Source organism: Saccostrea cucullata, unplaced genomic scaffold, assembly GCF_032062105.1.
Source record: "Saccostrea cucullata isolate Sc308-1 unplaced genomic scaffold, CSIRO_AGI_Scuc_v1 ctg5134, whole genome shotgun sequence".
In the NCBI taxonomy this organism is placed as follows: domain Eukaryota; kingdom Metazoa; phylum Mollusca; class Bivalvia; order Ostreida; family Ostreidae; genus Saccostrea; species Saccostrea cuccullata.
In genome coordinates this window covers 15,316-30,288 of record NW_026930470.1, presented here as the reverse complement: position 1 = coordinate 30,288, position 14,973 = coordinate 15,316, and the positions used below count along the sequence as shown (strand labels likewise).

At 33.0% G+C, this 14,973-nt stretch overlaps 1 protein-coding gene across 1 annotated transcript; it reads left to right on the top strand.

Annotated features, from left to right (window-relative positions):
- The first annotated feature begins 525 nt into the window (after nucleotides 1-525).
- LOC134228689 (slit homolog 3 protein-like) lies at nucleotides 526-13,109 on the top strand. The gene is made up of 6 exons (XM_062710371.1): nucleotides 526-773; nucleotides 1,661-1,732; nucleotides 4,495-4,566; nucleotides 4,712-4,783; nucleotides 11,863-12,044; nucleotides 13,090-13,109. The coding sequence occupies exons 1-6, from the start codon at nucleotides 592-594 to the stop codon at nucleotides 13,107-13,109; spliced, it is 600 nt and encodes a 199-aa protein (XP_062566355.1). The 5' UTR covers nucleotides 526-591.
- Nucleotides 13,110-14,973: the final 1,864 nt, after the last annotated feature.

Sequence of the window (14,973 nt, the reverse complement as noted above, 5' to 3'; positions counted from 1 at the left end):
AGCTGTCTGTACAAGTTATATATTCGTTTGATTAAAATTATTTGTTAGATTGCTGAAAATTCACTCCAAGCAAGTTTATTGCCTGTAGAGACAACTGTAAACGGATGGGAGGTGGATAAAATATATGTATTGGCTACAGAATGTGCGTAGAATTAGGGAGTGAAAGGTAGTTAATTGGCCGATGCTGGAAAGTAGAGAAATTCTCCCAAAAAGTGCGCAAAAAATATTGCGCCGTAAATTGCACCTTTTTTGCATTACGGGATCTGTAGCGTTATGGTCAAAGACAAATATATAAAACCATAATGCTACATATCTGCAGCTAGTAGTCCATTGTCTTTGGACATTTTAGGCACATACCCTATGTTCTAAATGAATGAAAAAGTCTCAATATGACTATCTTTTTATAATATTTTTTTCTGAGTCCAAAACACAGTTTCTGTTAGTGTTTAGAGCTTCCTTAAAAGCAGGAAGTTTGGCTGAGAGAGTTTATTATTTCAAATTAGATTATTTCGAGTCATCTCAGAAGTGCATAGCATTGATGCTATATTGTAACTTTGCACAGATTTTACTTGTCCTTTTGTCGAAGGAAATATGAAAAAGTTTTGTTGTTTGATAATGGGTTTCCTAGCAACTATTTACAGCATTGAAATTGAAAACTGTCCTGATCCGTGTAGATGTTCATCATCGAATTTATGTCAGGAAATATGGGTATCCTGTTATTATAAGGGACTTACTACAATTCCAAACAAATATCCAGCAAATACATGTGAATTGTAAGTATTACATGTAGATAATTATTATAAGAAATTAACATTTACTAATGTTTTCCTTTACATAACACTATTGAACGCAATGCGTACATGTATCTATAACTATACAAATACAGGTTCCTCACGTCATAGATGTTCGACATAATATCTCGGTGACGTCATGAAGGGTCGATACGCAATGAGAGCCACGCAATGAATGGATTAAATACGTGCTGTTGAGTTTACAATAAAACACGTCACGTGTTAAAGTTCATAATCAGGAAAATATAAAATGTGAATAAGTCAAAAATGTAAAAATAAGTATTAATGAATCATTTTAACAAATCTATCGGGCTTTAAATAAGGATTGATATGAGATCAAATTTACCATTAAGACCTTTGGTGAAATACTTTTTTTTTGGTTTAATACATGCTGTACGAATACTGTGAAATACATATTGTACAGTGGCATTTTCATTTTCTATCTTGATATTTTTTATGTTTTCATATTATTATGTTATACCTTATGTCTTCTGTCTTCATTTCCATCAACATGAAAACGGTAACAGTATCGAATGTGTGCATTTTACAGAATTTTTCAGCATTGATTTCTTTTATGAATATAGAAAACGCATGGGAATCACAAATATTTTACAGATTTAATTGTAAAATGAGAAAACTTAAAATGACTTACTTTAACTTCATATACGTGTACATGTATTTGAACTATACCATATTTGTTACTTTTCTCTTTAGCAAGTTTATAACATGTACAATCTTCGCTAGCTAAGGTTTTTGATACGGATTTGACATGAATGATGTACATGCATTTTCATTCCAATCATTGATGCATGTTTATATTGTTTTTATCAATGTACAATGTTCACTTTTCTTTCTATCAAATCATTTAGATATTTGACCGGGAATGACATATCCAGGATTGAGAAAGAAAGCTTTTCAAATCTGACTAAACTCCAACGACTGTAAGTATTAGAAAATAAAAGTACAAAAAATCAAAAATTGAAAATTAAAAACATAAAACATGCTTACATATTGAAAAAAAAGAATTGCAATACAATGTGTATCATGGTGTATGTATTTGGAAAAGTAGATATATATATCTAGCTTCATTGGTTTCTCTCCCCATCTCATCCCTAATTCCCCATTCACACATAGACGCCGCTTCAACTACGATCAAAGTGTGGCCGAAAACGTGGCCGACAAACCGCAGAAGAAACGTAGTTGTTTTTTTTATAAGCGCAGAGTCTTCATGATAGCAGAGCTCCATACTCTCGCCACGCTTATTTTGAACATGCTCAAAACATGAGAATTGGAGAAAATCTTAAAAAAGGCGTATAATAAGCGCCGTCATCGTACAAGCATAAGAGAGAGATCTTCAAAATCGTAGTAAAAGCGTAGGAACTTATCAAGCACGCTTCTACAACGCTCCCACTACGTTCTTATTACGTTCTTATTACGTTTCCACTAAGGTCTCTATACGTTCTTGACGATCCTGGGATGACCACAATGACCTTTCTCCGATCATACCAGAACCTATCAGACAGCAGTTTGTTTTTATAGCGCTGATATTTGACCAGTCATCATCTGTCAACTACATGTAAAGGTGACACTGTACTTGACGGTCATTTGCAGTTGAGACTTCGAACTTTCCACATTTTGTTACAGTTTCAATTGAAAATGGTCTATACACCACATCTTAAAGGCCGTGAAAAATCTGCGGTTGCAAGATATATGCATCATCGCCAAAATCGTACTAGAAGCGTAATGCTATCATAATATGATCTACCGTAGCGATATTGTACATGCAGTCATCTAGGTCTGCGTAGCGTCGTAGTATGTTTTTGAATGTTAATGCGGCAGTTAAGCGTAAAGGCAGTAAACACGGCCACTGGTCGGCAACGGTCCGCGTAACAACGTAGCAGAAGCGTGTTAGCAGGGGCAACGTAGTACGGTCGTAACGAAAACCATAATTTGCCAAATTGCTCGATTAAGACGCCGATCGGCACTAATCCGCCCCGATCCAAAACTTTTTCATATCTTGGTTTGTTCGGAATGATCGTTGTAAAGTCGCAGCTCTGTGTGAACGGTAGTAATTAAGATCTAATCCAGTCGCAAAATAAAAAGAAAAAATAAAACACTTTATGTTCTATTAATGCTTTCACTATCACTATCTTTAACTCTCTCTGAGGCTGCTCTATACAATGAATGCTGCACATTTTGAAAATTTTCTAAGTACTCCAGAATTAAAAAAAAGACTTAGTATTCACTTAATTGCAGTTGACCACTGTTGAATATTAATCTATTTTCTTTGCAGTTGTCCAATATTTTCTTTGTTGTTGTACTATTATTGAATACTCCCGAGGCTCTTTTTCGTAAGCTGACCATTATTGAATACTTTTGAATTGTCTTTGCAGTGGACTGATAACTGTTGAATACTCACAAGACCCAATTGTCTTTGCAGTTGACTACTAGACTTTTACGAGTTCCCTATTATTGAACTGTTCTTTATTTACAGTGCAATGGGCCACTCTTCTATACGTTCGTTAAAAGATTTAATTTTTACAAAAAAGCTTTCAAATGCTTTCTAATAAAATTCAAAAATTATCCAAGTTTCCAGTTAGCTTTGTACAAGTTGTATGAAATCTCTTACTCTTTCGACTTGAACTTTATTAAAAATATCTCAGATTATGATTTTGACATAAGTTTCCAACTTTGTCATAGAGTTCCATCAAGCAGGCCAAGTAGTGTACGTACATGTGTAAACTTCGAGTAATGTGTGGTTCTCTTATAAAGATCAATTGTTTGCATAATGGGTACTGCAAAAGCTAATCCTTCTTCATATAAAGCCTGTTCGCTGTTTTCCAGATTTATTTCTCCATGTTTCTTCATGTTTTTTCAAAAAATTACTAATCGTGAGCCTCTAACAAAATAATTTTCTATTTCCGCAACAAGGGATTTTTTATAACCGTTGTAAACAGCCTTCCGACCTTAACCCACATGGTTGCTCAGTCAGTAGAGCGCTCGCTACGTGTTTGGAAGGTCTTGAGTTCGAATCTCGGCTTTTACTGACCTGAGTAGATTAAAAAATGGATAACAACCGTTCCTTTGCTATGCACTCGGCATCTTGAAGTAAATTATCGGGTCCTTCCGATAAGACATTAAAAACCGAGGTACCGTGTCACCATAGACTAATGCACGACCCCTCACTTCTCAGTGGCTCTGAGTGTCGAGCAAGGGTCGACATTTGTGGTTCGTGCAGATGTCAGCTCAGAATAGATGATAGACATTTAAAAATTTGTGACTTTTGAAATACAGATCGACTTTGTGCAAATGAGTTAAACACTTAGAAAAAAAATTTGGAGCACATCGTAACGAAATTTTTAGCGCAATTCAATTTTTTCTGCCAGTGGCAATCTCTATATAGTTATCTCGCTCTCTGGTCAATCAATCCGTGCAGTTTTTTTTTCCAAACAAGCGAGCTATCAATCTGTAGTTCATTCAGTATTTTTACATGTATATGAACATCTCCTTGTGAATAAAGAAAAATGCTGTTAATTGACGATCGCGGAATTTGTGCACTTTAAAAAAAAGCTTGAAAATCTTTCTATGAAAAGTAAAATAAAATGTTTAATTTTTTTGGGGGGGGGGGGGAAGCATGGGTAAATAAGTTTTAAAATGTAAGTTTTTCATGTAAACTGTTGATTTTGTCCTTTTCTTCAAGCAGTGGATTGACGGATAATAAAATATCCTCAATTGACAATCGGGCATTTATTGGATTAACCAAGTTAGAGTACATGTAAGTAAAACTCATGTTTTTTTTAATACAAATAAATACGTCCTGTTAAGAAAATAAAGAAATTTGTAAATGCAGATAAATAAAAAGAAAGAAATGCTTTGGCTGTTCATTTATAGATGCATAATTACATATTACAACATTTCAGTTCTTTGGCGGATAACGATCTTGCTTTTATTGACCAAAAAACTTTCTATGGATTACGGAACCTGCGTTTTCTGTAAGCTTTTGTTTGTTATACTAGTGTTTATTAACTGTAATATTTACTTAATGAATATTATCATTAAAAAAAAACTATAACCAAAAAAAAAAAAAAACTATAACCAAAAAAAAAAAAACAACAACAACAAACAAACAAACAAACATTCAAGGCTCCAGTCTTGTATTTCACTTCAAGTTGTAGAACACACGATGTTTTTCCAAAATATATACATAAGCTATTGCTTATTAACTTTTTAATTACACGAAAACACTACAGAACTTCCTCCTTCCTGTTCATTTTCCTCTTCACCCTACAATTATAGTGCTGCTGGACTATTTTAACTGACAAAGAGTAAATAACGAGGAACTTAAATCATTGATTTCTAAAGGGCCTTATTCTAGGAAACCCCGATCTTGATTTTAACTGGCTTCAAAATTTCATAAATATAATGAATTTTGTGGAAGATTAATCCAGGCGTTGGACACAATATGAATAAGAAGACATTGTCATGTTGACAAAATGAATTTAGTGTATCAGATGTATGTTAAAATCTGGCATTAAACGACTAAGGGGCAAAACCAACTATGCTTCTGTGTTCATGCAGTAATTCAGAAGTGGTCCCTGCTGACAAAGCAGGTAACAATGTTTGCTTTCTTTGTAAGGCTCACTATTTCAAAAATTGTATTTTGGAGGAACTAGGATTTAATTCTACTTCAATGGTAAATAAATCCCACTTAAGGTATAGCTTTACTCAGATGACTAAAAATTCCACTGATAAGAACGAAAAACCAGCTATTCCACATCGTACACCTATGATTCTTGTGTTTAATTTTAATTTCAAATAACTAGGTCAATGGCCTCGTATTCATACTAGGAGCCCCTGAGTATTTCTCGGGAAATACCTCAATTTTTCACACTATGACCATTTTTTTCTTCACTCATAAAATATTACAAGCAACAAAACTCTTTAAATAATGAAATATTATAGCAATGGAACAGAGTTACTCCGTATAAAGAAATGAGTAGAGTTTGGGCCATAAACGTGATAATTATTACAGTCAGAATTTCCTCTGTCATATTTATATTTTTTCCCTATTTTAATCCAATATTGCAAAAATCTGACTGATAAGAACTCTAAATTATTTATAGCCTCAGGTTACTTTTGTTACCCTCATTCTCATGGTATCGATATTATATGGGGTCAATGATCAAATTATTGAGATATGTTGACTGCAGTGGTTTTTGTTCATGTTTTGAATTTCTTTATTTCATAGCTTTCATTTATTTGAAATAATTTATGAGCTTAAACACATCTAAAATTTATTTGCAATATGATGTCTTAAAATACATGTAACCTTTACTTTGTGATTCATATTTCAAGAAATAAAAATTTTGACAAAATTGAAAAATTAAAAATTTAGTCCGAATTTCCTCTGCATAGCCATGCAATGCGTCTGGTCCCTGTATATTTTCTTCAAGTACTTACATATTAAATTTAAAATTGATATTTAGATGAAATTTGGTTATTTTATTCATTGAAAACAATTTTTGATTTAATATATTATACTTTATAAAATTTCCTCTCGGGTTTCTGAAACCTGAGTAAACGTTATCCTTAAACTAGTAGCTCTCTTTCTAAGGTGGAAATTCGTCAAAATCAAATGAAATTTCTAATTTTGGCATTATTAGCAACGGTGCCGAGTTCACTAATATTGGATATTGCTTAAAATTTATTGTTTTATTTGTAATAGTTTCTTTAGTGAGCATATTAAAATCGCTAAAATTACATCTTGCGAAGAAGAAAATACCAGTTTTTAAGGACAAATCGCTAAATTTGTGTCAAAATTGGTGTAAAATTTCCACTAATACGGTATCTTTGATATTCCCAACAACCAAAATGAATTTGAATTACATAAACCATATTTGGGAGTCCAAAACTTCAAAAAAAAACTTTACAAAAGAAGTTACATAGCGGGTTTCAGTTAACGTTCTACCAAACCTCTTTCTTTCATCCCCACTAAAACATTAGCAGAAGTGAAAGTGAAAGAGAAACTTCGGGAATACTGTGCAACAATATTCGAGAATTATCAACATATACATTTACAATTTCAACTTTATAATTATACAACAATTACACACGATAAATTAAAGGTCATTTTTTATATATATACTGTATATAAAATTGAAAGCTGCTTATCCAATAAAAATTGAACTCGCGAATTTGCTTTCCTTGGCAGTGGTAATTTCCAAAATTATTTTGTTAAAAAGCATTTTGAAAGAAGCTGATATTAAAAATATGCTTGAGTCTCTGATTGGTAATATAAGGATATGGAAATAACGAACAGTATTCAATCTCAACGTCCATTAAACAAATATACAAAACAAGAGCAGAGCAAACACGGACCTCCGAAACATCAGAGGTGGGATCAGGTGCCATGGAGGAGTGAGCATCCCCTGCTGACCGGTCACACCCGCCGTGTGCTCATTGTCATAATCAGGAAATAACGGAAAAAATCCGTAGTCAATTCAGTGTATAAATAATGGACTAACAATTGGTATGAAAAACGTCAGTCAGCATTTCATTCAATGATAAATTGTATTTGCTGACAAGGTCATTGTATCGACCATAGAATTTACGAAATGATGACTTTAAACGAGACTGTTGATATTCTTGTTTCATCAACTTGCTTGTCAATAATTTACCTCGTTTAAGAAATTGTTCATACGTAGAGCATGCTCTTGCGTATCGAATCAACTGAGATATAAATACTCCGTATGCAGGTGATGAAGGTATATTGCTGCATAAGTAAGGGAAGTTGACGATAGAAAAGTTAAAGTCATCACGTTTATCATATAGCTTGGTTGTTAGATTACCATTTGTGTCTTTTTCAAGTAAAATATCCAAGTATGAAGCAGATGTGTTGGACTCTGTGGTATCTTTTATCTCAAGCTCACCAGGATATATCGTGTCGACGTAGGAATGGAAATTATCATTATTAATTGACAATACGTCGTCGATATATCTAAATGTCGAGTTGAAGGCCACAGCAAGTGTTTTTTTCTTTTCACGCAAAAGATTTTGCATAAATTCTGCTTCATATGAATATCTATGTGGTTTTTTCAGCTCACTTGAGCTGAAAGCTCAAGTGAGCTTTTCTGATAACATTTTATTCGGCGTTCGTCTATCCGTCTGTCTGTCTAGCCGTCCATTTGTCTGTAATTTTTTCAATTTTCATTTTCTTCTCAAGAACTACTGGGCCAATTTCAAACAAACTTGCCACAAAGTATCCTTGGGTAAAGGGGATTCAAGTTTTTTTAAATGAAGGGCAGCGCTTTCATGCAATGGGAGATAATTTGAAATAGTGAAAATTTGGTCTCCTGCTTTAAAGAACCGCTGTGCCAGGAAAGATGGAACTTATGGGAAACACCCTCAGGTAGTGTGGATTCAAGTTTGTTCAAATCATGACCACCATGGGTTGAACGGAGGTACGTCCAGTACACGATCTTTTTTTCCGATATTGTCGACATCGCTGTAAAAATACCAGTCCTCTTAATTTCATAACATATTCAACATGAAAATAATACATTGTTTATCTCTCTCTATATTCGTTGTTTAACAATATAACGTCAACATCTTGTTAACCTTGTCTTCCCTTTTTCTGTTGTTTACATCATTCACATCGTCGACTTCGCAATGTTGGTCGATATCGAGTCGACGTCGTGTCAACATTGCTCTTCTTATTTTTCTTGTTTACATTGTTCACATCGTCGATATCCTTATGTTGGTCGGTAATTGAGTTGATGTTTTGTGAACATTGCATTCTCATTATTTTTTTGTTTATATAATTAGTATCTGTGTTGGCCAATATCGAGTCTTTAATTCATCATGTCAACATTAAGTTTCTTTTTTTGATTTTTTTTATCTTGGTAAAATAATGGACAACGCATTTAACGCATAAAATCAAGTAGAGTTCATATTGATACATATAAGGCAATATATTCTGTTTACTTTTTGCAAATCATCACCAGGGCAATCTTTGACTCTTATGAGTCCACATCAAGTGTACATCAAGGATGAAGCATGTCTGTTACATTCTGAAAATAAACTAAAAAAAACTTTTTTCAGACCTTGGAAACTGTACAGTACATGCAAAATAGTTTTAACATTCATTACATTACGTTGTCAATATACAATGTAGAAATAAAAGCAACGTAGACAATGTAAACACGATATCTTATCAACAGTGTTTACGTTGCGATGTCGACAATATCTAATTGATTACAGGAACTGGACATGAATGGTTGGGCGGGGTCACAATGGCCGACAAACGTTTTATATAGAGATATATAGGAAGAATCTTTAAAAATCTTCTCAAGAATAACAAAGCCATGATAGTTCATATTTATATGGAAACATTCTTAGGTAGTGTAGATTCAAGTTTGTTCAAATCATGGCCCCCAGTGTTTGGGAGGGGCCAAAATGGCCGACCAAAGTTTAACTAGAAATACGTTGGAAAATTCTTTAAAAATCTTCTCAAGAATAACAAAGCCATGCTGGATCATATTTATATGGAAACATTCTTAGGTAGTGTAGATTCAAGTTTGTTCAAATCATGACCCCCAGTGTTTGGGAGGGGCCAAAATGGCCGACCAAAGTTTAACTAGAAATACGTTGGAAAATTCTTTAAAAATCTTCTCAAGAATAACAAAGCCATGCTGGATCATATTTATATGGAAGCATCGTCAGGTAGTGTGGCTTCAAGTTTGTTCAAATCATGATCCCCGGGGTTTGGGCGGGGCCACAATGGCCGACCAATGTTTTACATAGAAATATAGAGGAAAAATCTTTAAAAATCTTCTTCTCAAGATTGACAAAGCCATGATTGATCATATTGATATGGAAGCATCCTCAGGTAGTGTAGATTCAAATTTATCAAATCATGCCCCCCCCCCCGGGGTTTGGCGGGGCCATAATGGCCGACCAAAGTTTTACATAGAAATGTATAGGAAAATTCTTTAAAAATCTTCTCAAGAATAGCAAAGCCATGATTGGTCATATTTATATAGAAGCATTCTCATGTAGTGTGGATTCAAGTTTGTGCAAATCATACCCTCTCCCCTTCAAGGAATGTTTGGGACAACTATTGGGTTCAAACTTTTCATAATAAATTACTTTCTGCTTTTATGCTAGTCACAGTGCTCAGGTGAGCAATGTGGCCCATGGGCCTCTTGCTGGCGTTCAAAATCTTATATGTGGAAAAAAGAACACAAAAGAAAAAAAAAATCCTGCTTGTTGGCTTTCACCTCGACATTTAGGACAGAAGATACACTTTTGTAAAAAAAAAAAATGAAACTTACAACTTGAGTCACACTTTGATGAGAAAAATGAATAGCTTTAACCACGTAGTTTTTATTTTTTTCTATTAAAATTTTCACTTAAACGGGATTTGAAGTTAAAAATATTTGTATAGATTAATAAGGATGGTTTCAGAGAGGCAGAATTTTGAACATCGTACAAGGTTTACAATTTCTTTATATTCTTGAAATTTATTATTTGCATCAATTTCAATGACATTAGACCAGAGATATATAACAATCAAGGCATCCATTTTTTGTTTCTATCATCTGTCCTTAAGATATATCAACGACGTATTGATTATTTCCATTCTTATGTCGATAGTGGTGCAGTGGTTAAAGCATCTGCTCTAGAGTAACGAAATAAGTAGTTGATCAATGCGTTGCGGATTCGAACCTCACTGTTGGATTTGCAGACCGGTCCTTCGAATGAGACCGTATAAACCGAGGTTCCGTGTTGCAGGAGGTGCTGGCAAGAAAAAAAGTGCCGAGCATAGGACAAAATTTGTAGCTCTCCATCGGCATGTGGTGGCGTCTCCAACTGAGTGAAAAATTCTCGAGAGGGACGTTAAACAACATGCAATCAATCTTTCAATCTTATGTCGATATCAGTTTCTACGATACATCAACACCAGGGTATACTCTTCGCATTCGTTACACCTGACTGCTTTATTGACACGGGTATCGGCTTGGAAAAGCGACCCGTATTCGTGCTGTTTGTCTTGAATTATCTTTGTTTTACATTTTATTGCAGGTATGCATATTTTTGTGTTTGTTTGCATACTGCGTGCCCTGTGCAACTGTTGTAATTGTCTTTGGTTTCTTACTGTCCTGCATTAGAAGAAATACACATTTTTTGTCGCTATTGAATATATACTGTATAGCATACGTCCATGTACACTGGTACCATTTATTGCACTGAACAGTTACTAATTAAGTGATCGTCTCTTTTTATAGAGATCTGAAGATATAGCGAGAGCTCGAACAAATATGGCGAAAAAATTCTTTTTACGAATCGTGTTCAGCTTTAAATGCTTTAATTGAGATTGTAGATATTCTTGTTTCATCAACTTGTTTGTCTTCAAAAGTCAAAAAATATCACAGATTTAATGAAACAACATTAATGATACACTTAATGGATTAATCATAGGCTTTAAACAAAAAGAATTTCATATACACTTTTACACAGATTGTTTTTATTATTTTTTTTAAATGAAACAAAATTACATTAATATACACGTAATTCATCTACTTTTTCATAAAGATTAATATTTTATTTGTCCCGTGGGGATCCAGGTTATAATAGGTCCTCAGTACCCCCTTGCTTGTCGTAAAAGGCGACTAAATGGGGTAGTCCTTCGGATGAGACCGTATAAACCGAGGCCCCGTGTCACAGCAGGTGTGGCACGATAAAGATTCCTCTCTGCTCATAGGCCGTAAGTGCCGAGCATAGGCCCAAATTTGCAGCCCTTCACTGGCAATGGTGACGTCTCCAAATCAGTAAAATATATTGAAGATGGACGTTAAACAGTTTATAATTAATCAATCATTTCATGCAAGGCTTCCTGCGATTTATTTTGACTGTTAAACAAATAAATGGCAAAGATTTGTGTGAAGACATTCTGTATTTTAGAATTAATTATTTATAACAATAGATATGTAACAGAATACTTAATAAGAATTGTTTAAGTATGTTTTATAGAATACATTTTTTTTTAAAAATTGCATTTATTTAATTTTAGATTTGTAGACCTAAATCCATTTCACTGTGACTGTTTACTGGAAGGCTTTGTACAATATATCAAAGAATTTCAACTTAATTCAACTAATTCCATAGACACTCCAAAATGTGCCACGCCAATTAAACAAACAGGGATGGGGTTGAAAGACATTTCTCCAACAGATTTGTCCTGTGAAAAATCAAGTATTATTTATTTTTTTCTTTTATCTCTTACAGTTAAAACCTTTTCATTCAGAATGATATTGTAAATTTAAAGAATCTACATGTATTCACATTGTTTAAAATCAGGCAAAGGTTTTGAAACCAGTATCTTTTGGGTTTTGCTTCCTTTTTTGAATATACTATTTCAATTTTCATCCTTTTGATTTAAAACGCTTAAAAGATTTATGACTCTTAACTAACAATTAACCCCAAACTATGAAAAATGGCATAATATTCAAGCACACTTACCTAACATTTTCATGTAAAATATGTTGAAAAATTTAATGCTACTATAGAAATAATATATCTAATTATTGTAAATGTGTAATACTGTAAACCAACTTTTATTCGCGACGAGTTTATTTCGCGATTTACCGTGTGTAAACTAGTTCGCGACGATTAATTTTCGCGATCAAGTCGTTTTTGGAACTGTTTAAATAGAAAAAGAGACTTTAAGGACCCGTTCGCGGCGAGAAATATTCGCGATGACGAGGCTCTCGCGAACCTCGCGAAAATTTCTCGCACGCGAATAAAAGTTGGTGTACAGTATTTACATGTACATGTCAGTTTGTTTTCAAAGTCGGGAGTCATCGAAATGTATAATTGTGTCATGGTTTAATAGAAGCAAGGTTTCTTTTAACAACTTATATTCCTTAATGATTCCCAGCTTATATTAAGACTATAAAGTCCAACATTTACATTTCATATTCAAGGCTGTATCCACTGTACGAATTATAACAGTGAATGTTCCTACTGAAAACCTAATGTGTTTTTTATTCGGATTTTAATTTTAAATTAAGATGACATGAAGATTGTTTGACCGTGTTCATACATCTTTTATTTAACAACCATTCTAAGAGTATTGCAAATCGACCTTGCAAGCCAGTGTCATGTTCTGAACGCATTTAAAGCTTCGGGAAGCCTTAACATAGCTGTTTATGGTTTGTCAACATAAAGCTATCCTGCAAGTTTCATATCAAATATGTTTCACTTAACAATCTCATATAAATATTCATTTGATTTATAGCATCACATACCAGATTGTGAAACAAATTAAAAATGACATAATTCCGTCGAAAATAAAAGAAAAGGTAGAATGAAATGCAGACCTGATCTGTAACACTCATATACTAAAACTCAACTCAATATCTGCAAGAAATACAGAAAACCAAATGGGACAGGCAGACAGACAGACAGACAGATTGATTAGCAGACTCAAAAGAAACATAGTCCCCTCCAGTTTCAGCGGAAGGGGGCTAATAAAGACCTCTTTTAATAAAGACATTAAGATTAGATGTGCAAATAAAAAATCTACAAAACAAATCTACTTAAAGTTCAAAACATTTTTGACGTTAACGGTTAAGTTGAAAAGATTAAGAGGCAGTCCACCGAAAAACCAGGCAATATATGGCACGTCGCATGTCATGGATTTTAATTATTTTTTGCATGTAAACTTAGTTTAGTAATTGTTTACACAGGACAACATTAAAAAATTTTTAGTGGTCCTCTAGTCCTATTTTTGGTAATGCCTAATTTTAAGTGCAAAAAGGTCAACTTGAGGGTAAAAAAAATGCTACGTTTTTATTTTTTTTTTTATATGTAACAGATACTCAAAAGCTGGATGTGTCAATCAATATTGTTAATAGCATAGACTCTTATCTTTTATTTTATAATGAATAAGACTCCAAATTATATTTCTTTAGAAAAAAATATATGTGGTCCAAAATTGAATTTAACAAGTTACTTTTTGAATTCAGTATCCAATTTTCGATACGTTATAAAATCCAATACATTACTATGACATAATTTTTTCCTCATGTTATAATGAATTAAAAGTACAAACTTTTGATTCATTTAATAAAATTGGTGGGAACAGGTATATTGAGAGAAATAAAAGGAGTCAAATTTACCTATTATTTATGATTTTCCCCTGATTGAACCGATCCCGATCGGATTTATATAAAGAAGAAAATACTATAATTGTTTCGTTAAATTTGGCTCTTTTGTTGCAATGTTGTTTAAGAATTACTTTATTTATTATTTTACATATTATATAGGTGGCAGGTGCCTTTAATTTGATAAATTTATTAATTTTGCATTATTTTCAATCGGGATCGGTTTTATTTCAATCGGGGTCGGTTTTTATTAGAAATATTTCCTCTATTTGTTTCTTCATTATAATTTATCAGAACATTATGCTTCTCTTTTACTTCTTTTCAATCATTTTTCTGTTTTTAAATGACTGTAACAATACATTCAATGTATATATCATTTAAATTACTAATGTCTTTTACGTACATGAAGATCACATGTAAAAACATGTTTGATTTCCTGATACTCGGTATTTCAAAAAATGTATTTGTACATGCATCATGCAACAATTGAGAGCAGACAGCTTTCTACATATAATTTCATTATTTATCTTATCTTATTTCCAAGCCAAATTTCTTTTTCTATTTTCTCAGGAATTAAAGAGTTAAATTCTATCAGTGACGAAATTAATTAAACTTGGTTAAATACAGAAAATATTTTATACGTACAGTCTCGACTTTATCCAAGTTTTTTTTTACCGGTCATCTGTACAGCCTTTTCCCTATATTTTCCTCTTTTACAGATTTTATATAGATAAGAAAATAACTATTTAATTGTGACGCAATATTAGTCAGGTGTATGACGTCACTGATACATCAATGGAAACGTGATTTCGACCCGAATAATATAGCCAATTTTTATTTAAATATTACGTTTGGAGGTGAAAATGAATTATATTTTGAAAATAAATAAGTTCTTTTTTTCTTTAATAATTTTCTTTAGTGTATCGATTCTAAATATTTCACTAGGATTCCGATAAAAAGGTGTTTAGCAAATTTACCGATGCCACGGGAGATAACTCTTGTATCACAAAATTTCA